The sequence below is a fragment of the Numida meleagris genome, chromosome 1 (assembly GCF_002078875.1).
Source record: "Numida meleagris isolate 19003 breed g44 Domestic line chromosome 1, NumMel1.0, whole genome shotgun sequence".
Taxonomy (NCBI): Eukaryota; Metazoa; Chordata; class Aves; order Galliformes; family Numididae; genus Numida; species Numida meleagris.
In genome coordinates, this window is record NC_034409.1 from 2,719,499 (window position 1) to 2,745,471 (window position 25,973).

At 45.0% G+C, this 25,973-nt stretch overlaps 1 protein-coding gene across 5 annotated transcripts in view; it reads left to right on the forward strand.

The window, feature by feature from the left end:
- The window catches only part of PLXNA4 (plexin A4), a 468,858-nt gene that overhangs the window by 374,895 nt on the left and 67,990 nt on the right, over positions 1-25,973 (forward strand). For all 5 annotated transcript variants that reach the window (XM_021384299.1, XM_021384300.1, XM_021384302.1 and 2 more), the window contains 5 exons: positions 1,350-1,550; positions 10,167-10,263; positions 13,033-13,223; positions 19,579-19,730; positions 20,381-20,498. In XM_021384299.1, coding sequence (XP_021239974.1) covers positions 1,350-1,550; positions 10,167-10,263; positions 13,033-13,223; positions 19,579-19,730; positions 20,381-20,498 — 759 coding nt within the window. The remainder of the gene's footprint in view (positions 1-1,349; positions 1,551-10,166; positions 10,264-13,032; positions 13,224-19,578; positions 19,731-20,380; positions 20,499-25,973) is intronic.

The window sequence follows — 25,973 nt, forward strand, 5'->3', positions numbered from 1 at the left end:
GCACAGAAGGACAGACACTCTCTGGGGACTGAGGAAGGCTTCCAGACTTCATTACAGCTGCGTGCTGGGTGGATGCTGCATTTTATTCCTGCCCCTGGCCATGGATCGGCTCACACCCACAGTGTGATGATTGATGTCTCTTGTAATTCTGTTTCTGGTTGGTCTAAGTGCAGATGTTACACGTCTAATCCATTTCTTTATCTTCCTAAGCTGTTTGTTTCAGTAAGATGTTTCCACCATCTGCTCTAACAAGCTCCCAGGCTCTCATAAGCCATAAATTCCACTTCCAAGCCCTTAAGTTCGTTTTCTTACTCTTCAGCCCTGGATCAGTGTTTTTCCTCTTGTCATCCATTGCCCACAGCTACAAGTTATGCATTTATCTCTCTAGGTAAAAGTTCTCCCAGTCTCTGCTTATACCAACTGAACCTGTCTAGGGATCCTGAGATGGTGATTGTTTAAGGAATCCCATTTTACATCGGAGTGCCTTGGATTAGCAAGACAAACACTGTAGTAATTTCCTAAAGGGTTGATAGTTTCCTAGTATACATGTATTTGATAGCTTGCAGTGGTCTAATGGTGCCATGAAGAAGCAGTGCTTTGCTGCTGTAACTAAAGCTTTGCAAATTCATCTCACTTTGAATACAGACTTCTCCAGCACAGATTTGGGTGCCCAGCCTGCTGTGTGGCTGAGTTAGCAACATCCACTAAGCACTGCTCTTTTTTGGAAACAATTGCAAATCTTTCCCGGAGATCTTCACTCATTATGTAAGAATTGTTTCTTGGGAAAATAATGCATGTATTATTTTATCTATTATAAATATTCTGTCCCTTTCTAAGCCAAATCAAATTATCTTTTAAATAGCCCAGGTTTACGGTGTCATGCTTGAGCTAGCTGGAGCTGTGCCTTTTGCGCAATGGTGCATTGGTTTTTGTGGAGGCGAGGAGTTATGCTGCAGTTTTGCTTTCTTCACCTCTTGTGCCGTGGCACTGTGACCAGGCAAAGTCCCTGGAGAGGACACAACTACTTTTCTACTACCAGATTAATGGAGCAGGTATTAAGAAGCACCAGAGGTAGCATTCTTGGGTCCTGAAGGTCAAGATTCTGCAGTGAGAAAAAGGAGATGGGAGAGATGTAAAAGGTTTGTAAAAGCAGTCCATCCTCACCTGTTTTTTCTGAGCCTTCTCAGTAATGCCCCATGAACCCCTTGTAATAGGCTGAAATGGAAGGAGGCACAACAGCTTTGTAAAAGGTTGAAGCGGAGCATGAAGTAAGAAGACCGAGAAGAGGACTCCACGTGGGTCTGGGAAAATCACGTGTTGACTTATTGTGTTGTATTCTTTCTCCCCAGGACTGCCCCCAGCTGCTGCAGGCCGAGAAGATCCTGGTGCCAGTGGAAGTGATCAAACCGATCACGCTGAAGGCCAAAAACCTGCCCCAGCCACAGTCTGGCCAGCGAGGCTACGAATGCATCTTGAACATCCAGGGCAATGAGCAGCGCGTGCCCGCCTTGAGGTTCAACAGCTCCAGTGTGCAGTGCCAGAACACTTCGGTGAGCAAGCCCTGCTGCCTGTGGCATGCCTGGGAGTGATAGAGAGCCAAATTAGGACCAGGAGTGCCTACAGCACTGTCCTCATGGGATGTGGTGTTGTGCTGAAGCTCTGTCTGTCTTCCCATATACCCAATTCCAGCTAAAGTCAAGGGAAGACTGCTTGGTAGATTGCAAACTGCCTCTTTTGCTCCTTAGGTTTGGCTTGCATTGCCCAACAGTAGTGCTACATCCTTGGATCCCAGCATTTGGCCATGCTGGAGCACCCTAGCCATGACCAACAGACATTATCTCATGGTTAAACTGCCCATACCCTGACAGTGCCAAATCCTTATTGGCATTCAAGATGGTTTCCAAAGGGACAAATGCTTGTGTCAACACTGATAATTAATGCTATTAAGTGGGGGAATTGGTGATAGCCCATAAAAATCCACATAGACAGTTTAACAGACACCAGCAGTGGGTCCAAGAAAAGTTTGAGCCAAACCTTCCCCAGCCACTGATAGAATCATAGAATCATAGAATTAGCTAGGTTGGAAAAGACCTACAAGATCATCCAGTCCAACCATCCACCTACCACCAATAACCCCAAGATCCACCCCATGACCTCCGATTAATCGCTTTAACACTTCCACTTCCCCATCTGCAGTGCAGAACCACTAAATCTCCTTGCCAGGACCCTGTGTGAGTCGCAGTGGTGTTGTCACCACAGCAATGCCAGTCTTTGGGCCAAACATTGGCATTGCTGTGAGTATGTGTGGTGGTGGTCTCCTAACACTGCTTCTCCAGAGGTTTCTCCATCAGATTTGTGTCTCCTAGACATGCATTTGAGTCATTCTCATTGCTACTATGAGATGATTTATTAGCCAAAATGCTAATGACAGGCTTTAGCCACTTCACTGCAGCTCTGCCACTCCATGCCGGGCAGGGCTTGTTCAAGACCATCACAACATATTCTGCTGCATTAAGCAGTGTGTTGAAGATTACAGGCAGTTCACACATTCCATGATCTGTTGCAAAAAAACCATTCCCAATGATGCTGTCATATTTGTTCCCTTTTCCCTCTCGTCCCTGATTGTAATTAATGTTTAGTGGCCTGTGAGCATCCAGATTTGAGTTTTCACAGACATGAAGGGGTTGAGAAATTGAGAAGGTATTACGCTTTCTTAAGAATGATTTTCTTTCTCAACAGTGAAAGCCTGTGGCTAAAGGGGTATTATATAGACCTGAGCAGAGTCTACAAATCTATCCAAAAAGTCAGTGCAGCCACCCTTTAGAGTCATGAATTATCTGGTAGAAACAGGGTAGTTTTAAGCACTGTTGCGCTAAGTGAGGGACTGACTGCCTCAACAGTCCTAGGGAGTCTCTTTCTGCATCCTAGTTTGTGTTATTCAATAATATAACCTGATTTTGAGACATCATGGTGACCGTTCTCATACTACCTATATGATTCAAGAAGCTGCTAGTACCTATGACCAGAGAATTCGGATTCAATGAATTCCTGGATATATCTCCTTATGGGATGCCAGAGTGCTGTGACAACACTACGTTGATTTTTGCATTTGTTTTGCTGCCAGAACGCTCTACTCTTGAGCTGTGCAGTGTGGCAGGGCAGAGTGTCACACCAATGCCAAAGCAGTCTATGGCCTCTCTGATGAGCATTGCCCGTAGCATTCCTGTCCCACGTTAGGTGATGGCTCAGGCGGGCTTCTGTCTTCTCAGTGAGGAGAAACTTATTTTAGAACAAACTCATCTCTTTGTTCTCCTGCATCATCGGCTTTCTCTCTTCCTTCCCTTTCCTTCCCTTTCCGTTCTTTCCCCTTCTCTCTTCTCTTCTCTTTCTCTTCTCTTTCTCTTCTCTTTCTCTTCTCTCTTCTCTTCTCTCTTCTCTTCTCTCTTCTCTTCTCTTTCTCTTCTCTTCATTTTAATTCTCTGACTTGTGTGTCTTTTTACTCCCTAAGAAACATTATTTTATTGCTGCTCTGGATTTACCAGACAGTAGAAAAAAAAGAGATGTGGAAGGGAGAGCCAGACAAAAGAAGGAAACATTCACACAGATACAAAAAAAACAAAAAAACAAAAAAACAAAAAAAAAAAAAAAAAAAAAAGGAACAGTAAAGCCCCAGCTCTGTTTGAGCAGGTGGCCGAGGACACAGACAATAGGGAAGGAGTACTGTGGGTATGTCTCCGTCGTGATTATTTCCTTTCCTGCCAAAATTAGCATTCAGTCTGGAGCCACTGTGCTACAGTGAGCCTCCGCTCCAAGGGTCACCTGGCTTTAGAAGCAGACGTATGAGCTTGTTGGCAAATTGAATCAGCCTCCTTCCACAGAGCTTTTTACTCAGCAGAGTTGCTAGATGAGAACGGAACGTAGCACCTGCATTGCAGGCTTGGAGAAGGTCCAAAGGAGGGTGGGAGGATATGTTGTGATGTTGTGTCCCTGAAGGGATGCTATCCTGCCAGCAGATCATTCTGTTGGAGATGCATGCTAGACTAAGCAATCATTCTTGGCTTGTTTTCCTCCATAAGACTCAAATTCTACCCCCTCTCATCACACAGCAGGCACCAATGGACTTAAATTCAGCTCTTGCAGAATACTTTCTGCAAAATTCAAGAGTTTTCCTTCTAGGAGCAGGAAAAAAACCTTTATTTTTGCTCGACTGCCCGCTCCCTCAGGACCTACACCAGGGTAGCAAAGATCAGAACCAAATCCTTCCATCTTAAGCAGGAGCTTTTTGAAGTGGCTCCAGGCTCAATTAAGAGGTGTTTTAAAGATACCCAGGTGGGACCAGCCTATCTGATGGTCTGTTGGTAAGGTCATATTCAACACTGATGATGCCTGGGTACTTGGTCCAGTCAATAGCCAGCTCTGTATCTTTCCCTGTCTTTCCTAGAGATATTTCATTTGATAACAGCAATAAGTCACTGCAGACAGCACGCTTCGGGACAATTATTGTTCTTGTCAAGTGGTTTGAGCCTCTCAGCTCTGGGCTTTGTCCTCTATTACGCCACCCAAGGCACACAATTATCACTCAGTGAGACCCTGCCTGCCATTCCTTATTGCACTTATGATAGCTCCGCTGACAGTCTGGACACAGAGTGATGGGAGGAAATGAAAAGGAGGTGAGCTAAGGAGGCATATAAATAAGTAAGTAAAAATGTCAGCAGAAATGGCTGGAACTGCTAGATCTATTAGGTCAGAGAACAGTCAACCCAGTGGGAAGCACTGGGAGACCCAGCACTTACAATCAGTCCAATACAGTCAGCAAATTTCAGTGTAAGGAATAGGGAAATTGGTGAGAGATGACCTGCCTGACCATGCCATGGTCACTGCCATTACCAGCTTCAGTGATCTAAGCACCCGTGCTTGCTTTGTGTGAGCTTGTCCCTTGTCTGGTCTTGGCACTTACAAGAAGCACAGACTGATTTCTAGCAGTGGGATCCCTGCTGATCATTCGTCTCAAAGGCCTTCACAGGTCTGTGTGTTGTGAGACCCGAGGTGGCACATCTCAAAGTGCTGCATATCTTAGGAATAGGGAAAGCAAATATGTTACGTTTGTCATGTAGTTGCACTTGAGTAAAAGATCTCAGAAGTGTTTGACTCTGTGTCATGGCTCATAAAGGAGAGCGAGAAAATAAAAACAAAGAGCTGGGAGAAAAAGGAAAAAAAAAGCATCTATTCACAAAAATCATGGGAAAACGCACTTATGAGTGGCCAAAGGCAGATGAACCCAGGTCTGAGTCATATCTCAAGTAGAATGTGTTACATGCCAGTCAAGATGTGGGCTCGATTGTAGTGGGTGATAAGAAACATAGAGGTTCAATCCCACTTCAATCCCACTCTAGTAAGCAAAGAGTCCAAAGAGACGGTATGTCTGTGGGCATGAGGGCTTATGCCTCTGGTTTATGGCTGGAAAATTGATGCAAAGAGGGATTAAATGCTTTGCACAGGGTCACACCAGGAGCTGGTGGCAGAGACAGATACAGAATTCAGTCCCTGGGCCCAAGCTCTAATCACAAAATTGGTCTTTGTGCTGTTAGGGAAAGCAAACTAACACTCAGTAAGAAAATGCTGCTTGCTTGCAGATGCTTCCCTGCTGTTGGATATGTAGCAATATATATGGAGGTACATCTTGTAATCACTCTTGGTTTATTCATTAGAATCATAGAGTCTTAGAATCATAGAGTCACAGAATCACAGAATTGTAGCATCGTAGAGTTGTAGAATCGTAGAATGGCTTGGGTTGGAAGGTCATCCAGTTCCAACACCTCTGTTGTGGGTAGAGTTGCCAGCCACTAGATCAGCCACTAGAGCAGATTGCCCAGGGCTCCATCCAACTTATTGTCCTAAATGTGCCCTAAGCAAATGACCAGAAGTCTTTGTTTTATGCTATAGCATCTCAGGATGATGCACCAAGAGGTCACCTCCCTCTGCATGGATCCCTCACACAAACCACAGCTTCACCAGTCTGTGAAGCTGAGTTCCTTTCATGCAGGGTGCTTGTTAACTGGATGCCCAGAGGAGCTAGGAATTTGCAGATTACTGAAAAGCAAAACATCTATCTAGGCAGTCAGCTAATGTTTGCATAGCTGTTATAAAACTGATAGCTGTGATTTTTGCAGCTCTGCTCTCAGCCTGAGGGTAGCAAACTTCATGGTGAACTTCCAGGAGACAAACAGTCAGTGTGTTTATAGTGGCTTGTGTACAAAATGTTAAGCTGCTAACGGAGTGGCGAAGTGGCCAAGTGACGTGATGGGCTCAGCCCCTGCTGTAAGAATATCTGATACTAGCAAAGATTTCAAGAGACAAAGAGCTGGTGCTACAGAGTTCAAAACACAATGTGCTGTTCCTGTGAATTGCAACAGCTCCTTCTAGCAGCTTTTTGGCATTTCCTGATGAGATCCAGCCTTCCTTTCTGGAGGGGCAGCCTCTCTTTCTCAGTTTGGTCCTCTCAATTGCCTGTAATTTTCTACTTTCATTTGATATGCATAGTGAGAAAACAGATTTTGCAGTCTTCGGGGTCAGATTTATGTCTTTCAAGCAGTTTAGCCTGTGCTGGAGGTAGTTGTGCAAGGCAATACATACATACCAGCTTTAATGGTCTGAATGCTCCTAGCAGGAGTATCCAGGAATCTCTGCTGTGAGTCCTGCAGATCAATACTTCGGCCCTTTTTCTCCTCTGAAATACATTTCCATCTTATTGTTACAGCTGAGCAAAGCCTTTTCAAAGACTCCTCTTGAGTTCAGCGGGCTTTGAACAATGAGTTAGTAGCTCCTGTGGTCTGAACAGGACAGAGCATCTAGTCCCTGGTACTTTGCAAATTGCTCTGTTTTGCTGCTGTGCAGCCCACGAGTTGTCTGGCCATGGCAGCATGAGCATCCTCCTTCCAGGCCCCAGCTGGCTTCATCCTTGGAGCTCTTCCATGGGGATCTTGTGTATTCCCTCACATCCATTTCCAGTTCTGGCTTAATTCAGCTGAGCTAACACCGCTAATATGTGTTTGTCCCCAGTGCTGTAGGAAGATAAGATCTACAATCCCAGCTGGGTTCCTGCTGTTGTCTTTGGGATCCTAAGCGGGATGAAAAGCTCTGAGGGACTCCATTGCCTGTCCCTTGGCAGCCCTGCCTAGGCTCTGCTAGCAGATAAATCCCAATGCACACACATGAGGATCTGCTGAGGCAGAAATTAGTGCTTTTTCAGGCACCTACAGGCACAGCTTGTTACTTAAGGGTGACCAGTCATTCTGTATATGTGCTCCCTCCCATTTCCAGTCGACATTTGCAAAGTGCCATGCACAGGTGTTAGCAAAGCTCCTGAGTGACAGAAGATTAATTATTCTCTACTTTTCAGGCACTTTCCTTCCCACTCCAGCCTTCCTATCCTTGCTCCTTGCTCCATAAAGCTGTGAAAAGTCACCGTTGTGAGTCCAAGTGGCTCTGCATCATCTTGCATCTTCCTGGCAGTGACACTGAGAAGTGTCATAAAAATGCTAATAGTGAATGAGACTGGCGGGTACAGCCCTATCAGACAGGACTCTGCTAACCTGCAGCAGCTCTTTACTTCCATGGTAACCACAAAGCTTATACCCATAAATACCCTACAACTAGATCATAATCACAGGGTTCTGCAGATTACTGGCTAATTGTGTTTGCCCAAAGAGAAATTACCGTGCAGCTAGCACTCACTCTGCTGTAATGGACAGAAATCACCATATATGATTTACTCTGCAATTATATGGCAGTTAGTGGAAAGAGAAAAACCTATCTCTAAAGGTTCAGAGTTTCCACATCTCTGTGGAAAACCATGCTGAGACTTTTAGAGATGGTGAACTCTTTCGTCTGGAAGACATATCCAAATAAGCCAGGCAGCTTATTGAAGTGTATTTCATAGAATCATTGAATCGTTTGGGTTAGTAGGGACACTTGAAGGTCATCTAGTCCAACTCCCCTGCAATGAGCAGGGACACACACAGCTCAATCAAGTTGCTCAGAGCCCCATCCATCCTGACCTTGAGTGTCTCCAAGGATGGGGCATCCACCACCTCTCTGGGCAGACATGTTACGTTTAGTTACACAGAGGCGACAACATCTCTTTCTTTTTGGGTGGGAGCTTGTCCCCCTGTAGCTCCCAGTGCAGCAGGAGATTCCTGATCTCAGGAGAATAAATCCTTATATGTTCTGCAGTTGGCATAGCATGACACATCTCTTCCCTTCTTGACTTGTTCCCATTCTGTCCTTTAAGCAACTGTTGCTGCAGTGCATCCTCTCCTCTCCCATTTAGGAGGCTTTTTGCCTTTTGGTGAAGTGTTGGAAGCTGTTGATGGAGATGCGCAGTGGGATCTGGTGGGCAACTGAGTGAACCCTATGTGAACCAACTCAGGATAAACCAAAATCTGGCTGGATAAAATGCCCTAAATACTATGTGTCAGAGAAATCACCAAGTGGGGGGCTGGAAGTGGCCTCCAGAGACCAGCTTCTATTTTCTTCATTAAGACCAGATCCATGTACCTCGATTATGCCTGACAAGTATTTGTTTAAGTCTGTCTCACTCTCTCAGAAGATTTCTGTGCCTTTCTTAATACATATTTTCTGGAAACGGGATACCCCCTACACCAGATGAAGCTTTTCTTGTTCTGGATAGGGAAAAATAATTGCCTCCTGGGGCTTGTGTGTGTATAGCAAACTCTGTCTAGTACATTGCCAATTGAGATTTGTTTTTTTTGGCAGCAATATGGCACTGTTGATTCGCAATCTGCTTGCGACCTTCAACAGTCCCCAGACCCTTTAGTGCAACGCTGGCCAGTCACTCCCATTCCACATTTGTTTGCATTTCTTTCTCATACCGAAGAATGCTCACTGCTTCCCTCTACTGAATTTCAGTTTGTTGATTTTGGCCTGCCTCTTTGATTTGTCAAGTTTGTTTAGAATTCTTCACTCTGCCTTTGGATGTTCTTGCACCCTCTCCCAGAACAGAGTCGTTCACGAAATCTGTAAGCGTGATCTGCAGTCCATCAGTGAAGTCAATAGTAAAAACATGGACTAATGCCAGACCTGGGACTAAACTTCTTTTGAAAAGTCCTCCCAGCCCAACAATGAATTATCTGACTTACGGTTTTTACATGTACCTTATGGTGGCTTCTTTTAGACCGTGTTTCCCCATTTATTTATTTATTCTTTTTTATGGGAATCTCCTGCAGGACAGTAGCAAACACTCTACAAAAATCTAGATAAATCACATCTGCTGCCTCCTCTTATCCACAAAGCCATTAAGCCTGTCAAAAAAGGAAATTAGATTGGGTTGACACAATTTGTTCTTGACAAATCTATGCTGGCTGATTTTTATCACCTTATCATCTTGCAGGTGCTTATAAATTGATTGTTTAATAATTTGATGTACTTTCTTTCTGGGAAGCTGAGTTAGGCTGACAGGTCTATAATTACACAGAACTTCCATTTTACCCTTTTTAAGGCATTTCTAAGATACTCGCGTTCCCTGCCTTCTGAGACTTCACTCAGCTTTCAAGAGCTCTTCAAAACAACGCTGGTGAAGATAAGCATGGATGTATATTCAGCACCTATAGAGTACACAGCAGGGGTATATTTGGATGCTATATCCAAATACATACAACACATACAAACATCATAGAATCATAGAAATGCTCAGGTTGGAAAAGACCTTCAAGATCATCAAGTCCAACCTCAACCTAACCATAGTACCCTAACTCTAACAACCCACCGCTAAATCTTGTCCCTGCATGTACACCTTAAAGGTGTACCCAAGCGTTGGCACAATATCCTTCAGAACTATGCTCCACAGATAGAAAGTACTTTTCCAAGCCCCATCGTGTGCAGATATGCTTAAATCACAGAATATTGACCTAGCAGCTAGGATTCCCATGTTACTGAGATGGACACAGCTTGCTTCACTGAGAACCACGGCTTTGAGAGCTTCCCATGGCTTTCTTGGAGGTAATGGCAAGGTAGGGAGCCAGGTGACAGCTCAATTTCTCTTGTTCACAACTCATGGTACCACTTCTTGCTCCCCCCCCCCCCCCCCACCCGGAACCCAGCCTTTGGGCATGAAGTAACTCTGGGTTCATTTTCTCCTTTTCTTCTAGTATTCGTACGAAGGCATGGAGATTAACAGCCTGCCGGTGGAGCTGACGGTCGTATGGAACGGGAATTTCAACATTGACAACCCAGCACAGAACAAAGGTAAAGAATTATTTCAACTTGTCCTTGGAAGCGGTAACCTTAGCAACGGGCCACATCCCTCCCTACACTTAACAAAGCTGCCACCATCTCCCTGCGCTGTCTGCTGCAGACTTGTTCTCTGCACTCTGCGAATTACCAGTTTTTTTGTGCTGTGTGAATTTTTTTTTCCCTCTGAGAAATACCGCTCTCCCTCCCACTTGCATGGCTTTCCCTCTTTTTTCATCACCTTTGCCTCCTGCCTCTCCCCATTTTTTTCGTGCGTCTTCCTTCCTTACTCCTCCTGCCTTCTCCCCCTCTTTTTTTCTCCTGGAGTGATGCTCTTCAAGTTAACACGCCAGGAGAGTGGGCACTCTCTGCACAGAGGCGATGTGGTAATGAACAGGGGAAGGGAGAGGGGGAGGAGACAGGCTGCAGCTTTGTCAGTGGGAAGAGACTGAGCAAAACAAAATGTTAATGGCAAAGGACTGACGTCTGCCTCCTGCCCAGAGTCTGGCTCTGTTTAATTGCCATGCATGCCACAGAGTTGGTGTGCCTCTCACAGAGGGCTATTGCTTGTCCAACCCTGAGACAATTGTCTTTGCCAGAGAGGGGGGGTCCATTCATATCCTCTTACTTCTTCTTGTCCATCGCCCTCAACTACATGGCAGACTTTCCCCCAGATTCCCTCTGCTCTCAGCCTTTGCATTTGCAGCTCAGACCTGCAGCCTCTCCTTCTCACACCACCACCTCTCAGAAGTTTCTCCCTCCCTCACTTTACCTCCCCTTCTCTTGGACACTTTCCACTGCTTCTCCCACTCCATCTCTCCCTATCATGTACTCCCAAGTTCTTCTCATACCATTTCACACCCAACCTTGAGCTGAGCAGTGATGGATGAGGTTTCCACCAACACCTCGTTGAAACTGGAGAGCGATGCAGAAGGCAACTCCTCATCCCATGGTGTGACTCCTTCCCATCAAAGGAATAGCTTGGATTATACCATTATGTTTTGTGGCAGGAGGATAATAGCCAGATGCACTTGGCTGTATCACATGAAAGCACAGCACATGCTTTCCTGGACACACAGAGCTTTATTTACTAGCACAGATGTAGTAGTTAAGAACAAGTAGAATCCCCTAGCAGAGATTTTGAGCAAATTTTCTTCTCTGGAAGACTTAGAGAGAGACAGAGGCAGGACATGGTTTAGTGGTCAATATTAACAGTAGGTGGAAAGTTGGACTAGATGGTCTTAGAGGTCTTTTCCAACTTTAATGATTGTGTGATTCTGTGAATAGCTCCAGTGTCTTTCTAAGTGAAGCTGCACTGAATGTACATTGCCTCCGACCAACCAAGATGCCACCACTGTTACAGCCAACAACTCACGGGCTGGGCTGGCAGGCTGAAAGCCTGTATCAAACCAAACATTGTGAGTGGAGCACTTCAACAAATAAGGGAAGGTCTGTACCCTAAGAAGCTTGCAGCATGTTGTGATTGACAAAATTTTTGCAATTTTTTCTTGCAACCAGCCTGGAGAATTAAAAAGTTTCCAAGGTTTTCCTTGCATTGGTCAATACTTGCTGACTTCTGGGAGAGCAGGGCACAGGTATGGAATGAAAGCTGAAGCTTTTCAGCAATAATATTCAAAGCCTTTGAGCTTCTGGATTGTGCATGATAATAACCACAGACAAGACTTTAGTCACTTAGCGGCATAGCAGCACAGAAGTACAAAGGGAAAATCCCATATCTTACAAAGAAAACCACCAACACCCACATAAGTACAGAAATAAACTAATCTGAAAGCCTCGGTTCTGCCATCTTCAGCCTGAGGGAGCAGACTTTTGCTATTAGCACCCTGTGCAACTCAGGCCTCAGTTTACTCAACTGTAAAATAAGGATAAACAGCATGATCTTATTTCATAGTACTTGCAAGAATTTTAAGCTTTATTTGGAAAAAAGCTTTGACTGCCTCTAATCACTTATTAGCAGCCCAAAACAGAGCTAAGCACTAATCTTTGCTGTTGGTATTAGAAGGGGATCAACTTAGTACTTCCAAGTATAAAATAGTCTGAACTTTTGAAGCAGAAGAAGAGGGAAAGGCTAATGGTAAAACTCTGGATTCACCCTCATATACGGACCTGTTGTGAATTTATTGTTCTCTCCTAGGTTTTCCATTAAGGGGAAAACATGAGTAGCTTGACACTCAGTTCTGGGTAGAGTATTCCAGGAAAATTCCCCATGTGAAGTTTAGATGGCGGGTTGAGCAGGTGCAGTAAACCATTTATAGATGGAGATCTGAGGCTGAGACTTGTTGAAACATCACTAGATGTCATTCAGGAGGGGCCGAGGCCATTTCACTGGCCGAGTATCTTTCTTCCCAGCTTCTTTCTTGCAGCCCATCGTTCTGCACTGATGGCTGCATCCCTCCTTCTGCTCTCAGCTTCTACGAACATGGAGATATTCAAGACTTGTCTGGACGCTTTCCTGTGCAACCTACTCTAGGGAGCCTGCCTTAGCGGAGGGGTTGGAATAGATAATTCCTAGAGGTCCGTTCCAACCTCTACAATTCTGTGATTCTGTGAAATACTTTGCATGGGAGGTGAACTCTGACAAACATAATTTATTTCACTGAGGGTGTAAGCATTTTATCCCGTATTATTTATTCCTCTGCATAAGCCCCATCCTGCTTCTGGGACGAGCATCCCAGCTCTCACCTCATTGCTGCCCCTGACATCCCACTGCTCACCCATTCTGTCTGCGTCTCTGAGGTCCTCTCTTTTTTCCTGTCCCCGCAGTTCATCTGTACAAGTGTGGGGCCATGCGAGACAGCTGTGGCCTGTGCCTGAAAGCCGACCCGGACTTCGAGTGTGGCTGGTGTGAGGGGCAGAACCAGTGCACGCTGAAGCAGCACTGCCCGGCCCAGGACAGCCAGTGGCTGGAGTTGTCCAGCACCAAAGGCAAATGCACCAACCCCAAGATCACAGATGTAAGTCATGGATCTGCAAGAGCTGGTGGATTCCCTCTTGTACCCTTCCCTTGGTTTGTTTTCTTGATCTGTCTTTGGGTTGGTGAGGGGAAGGTCAGGATTGATCTCTGCTGAATCAGACAAAGTCCGAAATGAATGCAGGGATGAGGGGCTATGGCATGCTTCAAAGAGAAGCACACAGCTTCAGGTGTGTGTTCCCACCACAGTCAATGTGGACATGAATGATTTGTGCAACACAGTCTGCTAGTGCAATACGGGGAACCTCGAAGCATCTGAGCTGCCCACGTGGGGTTAGCAAATCTGACATGCAACATTTAGGAGACCTGGGCCTTCTGGAGGTGCAGCTGGAGGTGAGAAAAGACTCTTGGGGGCATCTCAAGTAGATTATGTGAGGGTTATCAAAGGAGCACAACTCTCTTGAAACAACTTCTCTGGCCAAACTGGATGAGAGGAGATGCTGAGTGATCCCAGAGTGTTTTGAGATTTACTGACAGGAGGTCGAAGAAAGAGGGCAGGTTGTTGTTCCTGCTTCCTGGCAACAGAACACAGGCAAAGTCACTGCCTGGGGGAAAAAAAGACTCCACTAACTACAGCAGAATAAAGTTCTTGGGTTTGCCTGGTTGTCTTGGCGAGGTGAAAGATGTCCCAGCTGATCGATCAAAGCCCTGTACAAAGATCAGCCTTCCCCTTTTGAAGGCTTGAGGAAGGGGCAGGCTCAAGCCAGGACTAAGTGAAGCAGCCTTGTTAAGTGATAAAAAGAGAATGAGGGGAATGATGGGTGGACATCTGGACATCACAAGGTTCTGCAAGATAACACAGTTCTTTGGAATGTTTCCTATTGATTATGCTGATCAGGCCAAGGGAAGAGCTGAGGTAAAAGAATAGAAAGACAGTAAAGAGGGGAAACAGAGGAAGGGAGAGACAGCAAGGAGGGGAAATCAGGACTCCAATCTACAGTGATTTTCTCTGCTCTTAGGGTGCCTTTGTCATAATGATGGGCAGCATTTTCGAGGTCATAGGCAGATAGAGTGACAGATGTGAGCCGTAATAATGGAAAACTGCGCCCTTACCAACTGCGTCCTGACTTAAGCATTTCTCACTCACTGTACCTTAATTAGGATGAGTAAACTTGCAGAGTGGAAAAGGCCTTATTTTGCAGCTGAGAATGGTAAGGAAGAAAATGAGACAGGGAAGAAGAGGGGAAAAACACTGAGGAATATCTAGCCTCCTTGGCTGTTGTTTAATATGAAACATAAGGTGGGCTACTTTTCTGGAAACCAAGGAAGTTTTTTTCCACTGCGTTCAGTTAAGAATCAAAAGGTATGGGTGTTATGGATGAGCCCCAAACCCATGTCCATGGGTAAAATGGTTTTGTCTATGTCTACAGTTTTGTGAGAGCAAACTCTGGGTAGAAACCGGTTTTCCCAGATGCTACTGAAAAGAGCTCCTCTGATTTTGTTTCTGTCCATCTTCCTGTAGTCTGTCGCTCTCCAAAGTACTCAATGAGTTGGATTGCCTAAGTGCCATACCAGTTATGATGTTTCCAAGGTGGAGATCTCCACCACACTTGCGTTGGTCTGCAGCTGCTCATTCTGAGTGCACCTGAAGTGGTGAAACCAAACCCAAAGACAGCCAGAATAGATAGTTTCTGCTGAAGGTTCGCTTCTGAGGCCTTGAAAATCACAGGGAGCTGAGGGGAAACCTTTAATGAATCTTTCAGTGTCTCTAACCGTAAGAAAGATTCAGAAATTCTGGACAGATTCATAGAATTTGGTATTGGGAAGATGATAGATGACCAACTAAAACAGAAGCCCACACCACAAGGACCTCTCTATGCAACAGCATGCTGTTCTGAAGGTCCATCCACATTTCTTTACTGTGCTTTGACTCACATACGGCACCTACAGTCCCTTTATGAAGTGAAAATCACTCATTCTCCATGTTACAGCTCCAGAAGGAACATACTTCTATTTCTGCTGGCATTTCCTCCAACAGCTCCCAAAGCTCGAGCAGATTATTGCAATATTCGCTCATGAAATATTCCAACTGTCTGGTGCGATCATAAGTAGCTCTTGGAAAGTCTTTTTCTGAGCCATTAGCATGGAAGTAATCTCAAGTGACTGGATATATATTGCAGCTAATGGTACGTCTGCAGAGGTTGGTAAAAGCGTGCATACCCTGGCGAGGAGCCAGGGAAATATCTGTGCAGGCGAGGGAGGAGAAGTAACATGTGTCCTCACACTGGTGCAGGCACACGCACATGCAACCCAGCGCACAGCTTCCCACAACCTGTATTTATTTCCTGGCTCCAGCATTTATATTGCCACTCAGTGAAATTAAAAGGCTTCCAGATTCATTCAGCCACGGAACCTTCTGTAGGAGTGACGAGCTACGGCATTCAAGGCCAGGCTGGATGGGGCTGTGAGCAACCTGGTCTGGTGGGAGGTGTCCCTGCCTATAGCAGGGAGGTTGGAACCAGGTGATCTGGAAGATCCCTTCCAACCCAAACCATTCTGTGTTTCTGTGATTAGCTTGGTACTAGTGGAGGGCGTAAATTGTGATGCAGTGTCGTAGCTCTGGGTCTTAAAGAGAAAGCTGAGGCTTCTTGGCAGCTTTCATATCCCTGCTTGTGTTTCCCTCTGCACAACTGACACGTCTCTTTCCAGATTTTTGCACCTATGATAGAAACAGGCTCCTTCTCTCTTGCTGGTAAGACAGTGCAGTAGCACCTTCTTGTTGTAGGCATCTGAAGGACTGTGATGAGCTGGGGTTAAAAATTTCCTGTGCCCTTCTGGGAGAATCCCAGGTCCTGCCGCTTTAAGGAACTGAGTTGGCTTTGAAGTTAGCCTTCCAAAGAGGGGAGACTTAGATTAAATATAAGGAAAAGGGGGTTTTTTTAAGGTAAGAGTGGAGCGAGGCTCTGGAACAAGTTGCCCAGAGAGGTGGTGGATGCCCCATCCCTGGAGACATCCAGGAGCAGGCTGGATGGGGCTCTGAGCACCTGATGGAGCTGTAAGTGTCTCTGTCCACTGCAGGGGAGTGGGACCAGATGACCCTTAAGGATCCCTTCCAGCTCAAACAATTCTATGATTCTACAAAAATTAAAAATTGCATTGTTATATGGGGAATTTTCAGAGGCTTTGTGCTCGCTTCAATCTAGGAAGTTTCCTATTTGAGTTATTGTAAGTTTTTTAAATTCACAGGCTTTAGTCAGAGCCAGGAGGAGGATCGGAATGTTTCCATTGAGTTTCTGTGACTTTTGTCTCAAAATTCTCCCATAGTTTTAAAAAATGAAGGACTTTTCTGGCAAAATGTTCCTTTTTACCACTGTAACTTCTTTCATTCTGTGCAATGACAGTAGTTATCCCAGCGAAAAACCCTCTTTTGACCTGCTATGAGATACAGCCACATACTAGCAAGTTCTTTCAAGGACAAGTAAGCCCTAATTAACCATAAACCTACCCTACTGGACACCTGCCTTGCTAGAACAAGTGAAAACTACTTAACAGCAAGTTTAACACCACAAATTGATAGCAAAATATTCCATAGGGACCTGACACTTCTTACAGGAAAAAAAAAAAAGTTTAATACGTAAGGAAATAAAATAGAAAATGGAAAATGTGATTTAATTTTCCCTTTTCACTTTTCGTACCTATTAGATTGGTTTGGTATGGTGATAATGCGAGACTTTCAGCAGCATTCATAGAAAGTGCTTTATTTTATCAGGAGAGGATTAAATGATGTCGGCAAAATGATTATTTAAAATACAAAACTTTCCTTGAATAGATATTTATTAGTGATTCAGATTCAAAATAGTTTAGAATTGCTATTTTTGGAAGGTCGTGGAAGTTTTCATTGCTGAGCCCCCAGCTAAGAACATCAGTATGAGTTTCTCTTAGAATAGAAATTCCGTTTTTATTCTGAGTTTTTAAGATGCGTTCCTCATTTTTTGGGGGAGATAACCACTCTCTGTCTTTTTACCCATTTGCTGCTTGTCTATCATCCAAGGGCAAAATCTTCAGCCAACCCAAATAAATCTCATCCCTCAGTTTCATGAATGTTGTACTATTTTGTTTTTAGGACTTCAGCGTCTTGTTGACTTGCAGAGTAGGAATAAGCCTGCCACAGCTCTGATTTTGTTGAGTCAGGTGGAATTTGACTGTTTTTTGGACCTGAGATGGTTGCCTGACCTAATTAGAGTCTATCTTCTGTTTAGTGGAGACTGAAGTTGCTGTGGCATTGGGACGTCAGAAATAATCAGGGCCCATCACTGCAAGTATCAGACTGGGCTGCAGCATGGAGACAACAGGAATGTCAGTTCCAGCATTGGCTATTCGGAATTGCTGCACCTTGCTGTAGCAGTACCTCTCTCTGTCTCTGGTTTGGCTGAAAAGAAAAGACTTTGCTCAGTTTCACTAAAGTTTCTTTTCACAGTTTCCTACCTGGACCATTGTAGGGGATTTGTGCTGTGGAAGTTGTGTCTACACTAGAGTAACCTACAGGCCCCAGTACTTGTCTGTGGTCATCTATACTATTAAATTATTAATGCTTGTAGGCTCCCTGTGTAGTCAAAGCAAAGACAGTTGTCGAGGAAGTGGTTTATGGTATCTAATATTAAACAATCTCAAACAGAGTATCCTCTAAAGGTGCCAAAGCCTTTCACTATTAAAGATGTACCTGGAAAGACACTGGAGCAGGCTGCCCGGACTAGCTGTGGGTGCCCCATCCCTGGAATGTTCAAGGGCAGGTTGAGTGAGACTTAGGACAACCTGATCTGGTGGAAGGGGTCCCTGCTTATGGCAGGAGAGCTGAAACTAAATGACCTTTAAGGCCCCTCCCAACCCAAACCGTTCTATGATTCTCTGATTTTATGACCTGAAAATTGGCCTCTCCTCTCAGTCAAAATTAGGCTAAGTCTGGTGCCAGACTCATGGCTGGGAAGCAGTCAAGAGCAGCCCTGCTCCTGCCAGTGCCTCGACTTTGCCTGCCAGTCAGATTGTGTTTCAAGGGTCTAGCTGCCAGCCCTGGATTCCCAGTTGTCGGAGCCACTGGCCAAGGGGTACGGACCTGAGAAAGGGAATTCCCCTTTCCTCTCTGCACAGAGAGCCTTGCCAAGACTGGCAGATGGCAGCCACGACATCCTGAATGGGCGGCAGGGAATACCATTAGAAGGCCCTCTCAGCCATCCAGTCATATGGCAAAACATTTGGACACAGTAAATAATTGGGAAGGCAGAACTGAGATAACTAAGGGTCAGCCCCCTAATTTCCATGCTGTTTCAATGTTGAGTAGACATCTCCAAAGCTAATTTTCACCTGCTTCTGAAGAAGAGTGATGGATGCAATGCAGAGTGCACTCCCCTTTACACATCCCCTCTGCATGGTCCAGAAATACTGCATGGCGATAGATAGCTCTGGGTGAAGTTCTACAATGGGAGAGAAGTGAGCTCTGGAGCTCAGAGGGTGCTTTGGCTCTGCTGCCCAACAGAGCTGCTGCTGAGTGAGATGCAGCAATCCTACCCCTCCTCAGGTCTGGTGAAGGTCCAGACTGTGGTGCAAATGTCATGTCACCAACCTCCAGGACCATTGGGACATCCATTCATTTCACACTAGGGCTTCCAGCCAAAAGTCCACCGCCCCACAAACAAGCCATCCTTGCTCCCATTGCTGCCCTTCCACTGGACCCTGCTTTCCCATGAAGGTAGCTGGAGCACTTCTGGAGATATGTATTGGCACATAGCAACTACTGCTACTGCTTCTGTCACTGTCAGCTTACTCTGCACCTAATCTGACACTGTGTTTCTCTTGTGTCTTGGATGTTATTTTTTCAGATGGACATATTCAGCTGATACCTGATATCACCCTCCAGAACAGATGAAAAACTCCTTGAAATTTGGGCTGGGATTTTAGATCATAAACTGACTGGCTAAAGCTACTTATGTCATTTTCTTGTTCTTTCTCACATTTATTTGCACCATGAGCCACTCCTGCTTTTGCATACTTTATGTCTAAAAAATGCAGAACTCAGCTGCAACACTGGAGGCCCTTGTTCCTACCTAGAAAACATCCCCTACCTCTCCCTATATGTTTTGCAAGTAGTCAGAAGAGAAAGAATTTATATCTGAGGCAGAATTTTGGATACTCTGAGGTTGGACCATATGTCAAATACAATATATTTGCTAGGGAGTTGGACCCAGCGATGTATCTGGAGTAGTTTGGTTACTTCAGTTGATCGGTGTTCATAACTATATGAGTGTTTCTAGCGGTCACAAAGAGGTCTCATGCTGCCTGATAGGATGATCATGTCTTTACAAATAGTTTGATAATTCTCTTTTTTTCTTGACTTGTTTCTCCAGATCAACCCAGTGACAGGCCCTCGTGAAGGAGGGACAAAAGTGACCATCCGTGGGGAGAACCTGGGGCTGGAGTTCAGAGACATCGCATCCCATGTCAAAGTGGCTGGAGTGGAGTGCAAACCACTGGTGGAAGGGTACATCCCAGCAGAGCAGTAAGTTGGGTGTGTGGCAGACAGTGGGCCACAGAACATCTAATACTAGTTGTTGCTACCCATGGGTCTTAGAGGAGTCCATTTCCCTCAGCCTCCTTGAATTCCAAAGAAGATGCCATTCCTCACCAACAACTCAGAAACTAATAATCCATTTATTAGTGTATTTGGATTGTACACTTTGGGTGATCATCATAGCGTATGTCATAAAATTATCTATTTTTCAAATAACAGTCACCACAAGGGTGTTCAAATCCAGTTTGTGAGGCCTCAGCTCCAAGAATCAGCCTTCTCCAAGCAGGAATGATCATTAAGCCCTAAAGCTTCAAAGGTGTCCACCATGCAAGACTGGAGGGCAGAGGAATTCTTGGGCCCAGATCTCTGTCCAGTATTTGACTACATAATTAAGTGATGGTATGACGGTTTACACCAGCCAAACAACTGCTTCATTGAGTACCAATAGAAAAAAAGCACCACCATTTATTCAAGAATAGCCTAGTGCACAATTTGAATCTTGGACTAGAAAGCAGCAAAGGATGTGTTAAGTCTACAGTCCATTTCCCAAGAATGTGGGCTATTTGCTCTGATTTCTTCTCACCCAGTTCGCAAAACCATCCCTAAACCTTCGCCTCTGTTTCATATTTTCTCCACAGGATAGTATGTGAGATGGGGGAGGCCAAACCCAGCCAGCACGCTGGATTTGTGGAGATCTGCGTGGCCGAGTGCAAACCAGAGTTCATGGCCAGGTCTTCACAGCTCTACTACTTTATGGTAAGATCCTGCAAGAAGATGCTTAGTCCCTGAAGGTCCTCACACCTTGGTCTTCTTCTCAGTGTCTGTTCTCCTTGTCCAAATTCCATCTCTGTGCTCTTCACTGCCATCCTGAGCACACCAAGTTGTTCCTTCCATTTCCTTTCAAAATCATTTTTATGAGCAAAAATAGATCTCCTAATTAATGTTTTAACAATCTAATAATAGTCCAAATTATTAGTCCAGTTACAGTTTGATACAGCCACGGTCCAAAATAGTACAGAAAATCCTCATTAATAGTTAAAAATGCTATATAGAAAGGAAAAGAAAAAGAGAAGAAAAAGAAAGAGAAAAAGAAGGAGAAAAAGGAAAAGAAAAAGAAAAAAGGAAAAGGAAAAGAAAAGGAGAAGGAAAAAGGAGAAAAAGGAAAAGAAAAGAAGAAGGAAAAGAAAAAAAAAAGAAAAAGAGAAAAAGAAAAAAAAAAAAAGAAGAAAAAGGAAAAAAGATAAAGCCTTCCTGGTATCTCACTTTCCTATGATGTGGTGCTAACCCTGCCAGGGTCCCTCCAGGCCCTATGGTCAAAGGCACCAGTGTCCTTTAACGGAAACATGGAGGTTGTCACTGCAGTCAGCACTACCCTGTGGTCTTCCTTGTGAAGAGTGTGATGTCTATAGTGGGGTTTCTTCTTCCTCACCCTCAGGTGTCTTCACCCTCTGTCCATTGTCTGTCCCCTTCCCTGGTCCCCAGCTCCAGTGGCAGTGCTGCTGACTTTGGCAGGCATTTGGCCATGACTGGTTTACTGGGTGTCCCCAGCACTGAGCTCAGGATGGGTCATTGGGTATTTGGGACATTTGTGACCATAGGGATGCCCAGCTCAGGCTGTGAATGAGCTCTGTGCAATCAAGCAACTGTGTTGTATGCTCCGTAGTGAAACACTAGACAGCAAGCAACCTTGAATTTCAGTCAGTTTTTAAGGGTTATTCCTGCATACAAGATCTCACATAGGCTCAGAACAGTGAACATCTGCTCTCTCAGAGCTGTGGTTGCAACAGTCCAATAGGGATGATAGGTAATGGCCTTAATTTATGCCAGGGGAGGTTCAGATTGGATATTAGGAAAAAGTTCTCTGAAAGAGTGGTGAGGCATTAGAACAGGCTGCCCAGGGAGGTGGTGCAGTCACCATCCCTGGAGGTGTTCAAGAGAAGGGTAAATGTGGCACTGAGGGACATGGTTTGCAGACATGGTGGGGATGGGTTGATGGTTGAACTGGATGATCTTTTCCAACTTTAATGATTCTGTTAAGGAACTGGAGACATTCCAAGCTCCTCTTTTACCAGGAAAACATGGGCATCTTCTGAAGTCCACATAATGTGGTTAAACTTCTGGGGGTGCCTGCATTTCCCTAGCACTATAGGTACCTCTGCTCATCTCCTGTGCTTTCAACATGACCCTTTGCTTTCACAAACACAGCCACAGTTCTTTTCACAGCCATATTTCTCTTTTTAGAGACATTGCTGGGACTCACAGATGGGTGTGAAACACTGTTAGTTGGGGTCATCAGCATGCAAAGCAGTTGGAAGGGCTCTAGGCTCTTTTCAGCACCACCATAGTGGTGGAGGTTCAGCCTGAGACTGTAGCTTTGTCATGGTGAAAGCCTCATGGAGGAGAGGAGCAGAGCCCAGTGCATTGCTACACATTCGGCTTCGATTTTTGCTCCTTTCTCCCCTTTTCTGCCTGCTTTTCTTGTCCAAGGGACCTCCTTATTTCTGTAAGGCCCCTTGCTGGGGACATGCAAGCATTGCCTGGCCTTGATCTGTTCAGATCTGTGCAGGTCTGAGATGAGAGGGTCTCTTTGTTCCCATCAAAAGCTCTCAACTCCTGCAAGGGAATGAGTCTTTTCTGAAATAATTCACATGCCTGAGCATTTGTTCATGGCAAAGAGAACTGGTAATGAATGCAAATGTCTTAGATTTCCCCCTTGAACTGCAGCGATCTATGTATTTCCCAGAGTCACTCAGGTGTTACTGTGATGTGGGGGGCATAGAAATACCTCAAGAACCAGCCCCCACCTCGCTGACAGAAGGACTCTTTCCAGGACATTACACTTCAGCATGTCACCTTTGCTACTCTTGAAATTACTGTCTGATGTTGATCATCCGTGTCCATCTGTGACAGCTTTTCCCTCCACTTGCTGGCTTTCTGGCTGCCAGCTATCCCAGCCGTGCACGAGCGTGAAGTCTATAGGGTTTTCTCTGCTGCATACCTCGATACCTTTGTGCTAGACAGAAAGAAACACCGATGCTCCCCTGCCTGCCTATCATATGCCCTCTCCCGTGTCCATTGCTTTCATAGTGGGAGGTGTTCATTGGCATGGCTTGGCTTCCTCTGATATTTCTGCCAAGAGGATAGAGATGTTGTTGCACACATCGCAACACGCCTTGGCATCCTGCAGGGGTGGGTGGCAGCTTTAAGGGAAGGAAGGTGTTTAAAAACCAACACTGGGCATCACCTGGGAGTTAAGTGCTGCTACCAGACACGTAGGAAATCCTATGGAAAATTGCTTTTGCAAAAGGTTTGAAGCAAAACAAGGTCAAATTCAGCCAATAGGTTCCGCCTCCCTCTCTCCTGCGAGAAATGGAAGGGCTGATTATTTGTACTCTACAGAATATTTTATTTCAGTGTTTTGAAAAAGAGGTGGCTTAGTTTAGAGATGCTAGAGCAGTTTTCCTCAACGTTTCTAAGCAGAACCTTTAGGTTCAGTATGCTGTTAGTTCGCTTTTAACTGGTCTGGGCTCAAAAATGCAAATTGCGTTAGAGAGTTCAATAAGCCAGAAGGGAAACAAAGCTGAAATGGAATTTACGATGATCTAAATGAAACTATTTTTTTAATTCATTTTGTTGCTATGATTATTGCCACTGTCTTTCAATCATGATATTTTACCTTCATTCTCCTTTTCAGTTCAGACACAGGAGGAGTTTGCCTTTATTTTGGCTCGGTGCGGGTGATTTGGGTGTCTCTGGCTGCATCTCTTCTGGGCCTGCTCCTAACATCTGTGTTTCAGGAGAGCATTTTGAGCAGGCTCTTAGGGCTGCATGCTACCCTTCCTGCTGTTGCTGTTGAACCAACAGAAAGGATATCTGGGTGCATGAACCACGTGGGTTTCATCTTTCTATGCCCTTGTTCCCAGTATCAGTGACGTGGGAGCCAAGGTCTCAGTGTACACCATGAGATCAGTTCAGACACAGCTGTCATGGCAGCTTCTCTGTGGGCAGCTTATGCCAAGGAGGTGCTAGAAGAAAGAAAAAGGCTGCACAGCAGAGGAAAGCAGTCAAGACTCTAGAAAGATCTGGAAGAGTGGCAGTTGGACTTGTTGACCTTTAAGGGTCCCTTCCAACTCAAACAATTCTGTGATTCTCTGATTTTCTGGCCTCCTCCTTCCCTCACTGTCACTGTCCACTTCAGCCTATCACAGATCCAATTGACCCCTGTGCGTTTTCCATCACCTTTCACCAGAAGGGAAATGGTAAACATTCTGGAGGCGGATTTTTACTGCAAACGTGCTGTGCAGTATTTATGAAGGCCACTGTGAATAATTGATGGCTTCTTGCAACTTTGAAAGCTTAGCCATAAAGCCTTTTGTGAGATCGGCACGAGATGCATCAACACTTTGCCAAGGAGCATCACTGATATAATTTCGATATGCAGGAGCCTTCAGTGGGGCATGAGCAATTTTCATCCACTGGGGACAGGGGCAGAAATGCCCACCAAGCGTGGGGACAAGGGCTTCAGATCTTTAACTCAGATGTCTTTATTTGGTTTGTAAAACGTCTGCTATTGCACCAGGTTGGCAGCTTTCAACCCATTTTCTCACAGATGGGAAGTCATCTCCCAGCATCTGCCTCATGGGCAGCAATACTTTGCATTGGTACTGTGGCCATCAGTAAGGAATTGAAGAGACGTTGCCATCACAGCATGAGGCAGTACCCTCAAAATAGAGAAGCCCTATATACTGAAGACCCATCTCTTTCTGCAGCTTGTATCCCCATAAAAACTATTCGAGAATAGTCACAGGAAAGCAAAAGGAACAGAGCATTTATTTGTTCTTCATTTCTTCTCTTCTTCTACATCTTCCCAACCTTCAGCAACTGATAGATGGGGAACTTCTTGAGGCAAAGCAGTTTCCAAAACACCATGTCAGAAACAGGCAAGTGTAAACGCAAGAGGTGTCCAGCTCTGTCGATACATTTTTCTACTGGGCTGTAAGTCTGATTTTCACATTCAGCTCTTTCTCCAAGCGGCAGCGTCGTTTTGAACAAAAGCAAAGAGGAAACCTTGCCGCTGTTTTTCAGAGCGGTTAACCAGAAGGGCACAGGGACGGAGAGAGCTGTGTGTGTGTGAAAGAGGGAGCTGTGGTGTGTGTCAGGTATTTTATAAACACAGATTAATGGTCTCCAATGCTCAATAAGGTGACTGCATGTTGTACCTGTTCATTCAGAGGAGCCGAGGAGAGCTTCAAGCGTTTGTGTCATCATTCTTAAAGAGAGGGGGGAAAGAAAAATCTTCATTTAAATGCATATAGTGGCTTTTCACTTGGGACTGAGTGGAAAGTTTTTCTATTAAAATGCAAATGAAAGAATAAACTGTAACTCCAAGTTTCTCCCTGAAAATGGATGTCTCCTCTCTGCATTATGGCAATAGGGTGATCTGTGCTTTCAGAGTGCAAGTATTTTATCTTGCTTTTGGGAAGAATGGAGTTGGAGGGCAAGAGAAAGGTTTCAGATTCAAGGCCCCTTAAGGAATGGTGCCCCTCTTTTAATATATTAATGTACATTGTGTTATGGTTGGAAAAGAGGCTCAAACAAGCAGGAAACAGAAAAAAATATTAATCTGCACAGTGTTCTTTCTCACGGCTGTAGTATTTCAGAGAACACCTTAACATGAGTGATGCTATGCTGTATCAGTGCAGGACACACATGCCATATAAGATTGTTTCAGCATCAACGTCTGACAAAAGAAAAAGATTTGGGTTCATGTGGTGGGCCTGCGAGAGTCAAAACACATGTTCAGATGCTCTGAATCGCAGCTCCTCTCCTTCCCAAGGAAAAGGGCTGTGAGCACAGGGGGAGGCTTTAGGTGTCCTCTTGAGCTACACAGTTACACAGGTCCTTTTTCTTTGGTAGATCAATGAATTTTGGAGTCATCTTTTTGAGACCCAGTAGTTTTCAATGCTTGTGAGCTCCTTAGTTTTCTCTGGAGGCAAAGAGCCCCTGTTAAGATCCAGTAAGACTCCTCAAGACCCGGTTTATCTTGGAGAAATGTTGGAATAAGGCTCCTGAGTTGTATCAAATAGGTAGTGGAGATAAGAGAGGTCATGGCTGCAGCTGCCCCAGGCATGGAGCTGTCTCTAGAAGCTCAGAGCTTTTCTGAATGGGTACAAGGGCAGGACTTATTCTGCAGGGATTTTGAAATCAGACTTAGGTCTTGAGTTCATCTTA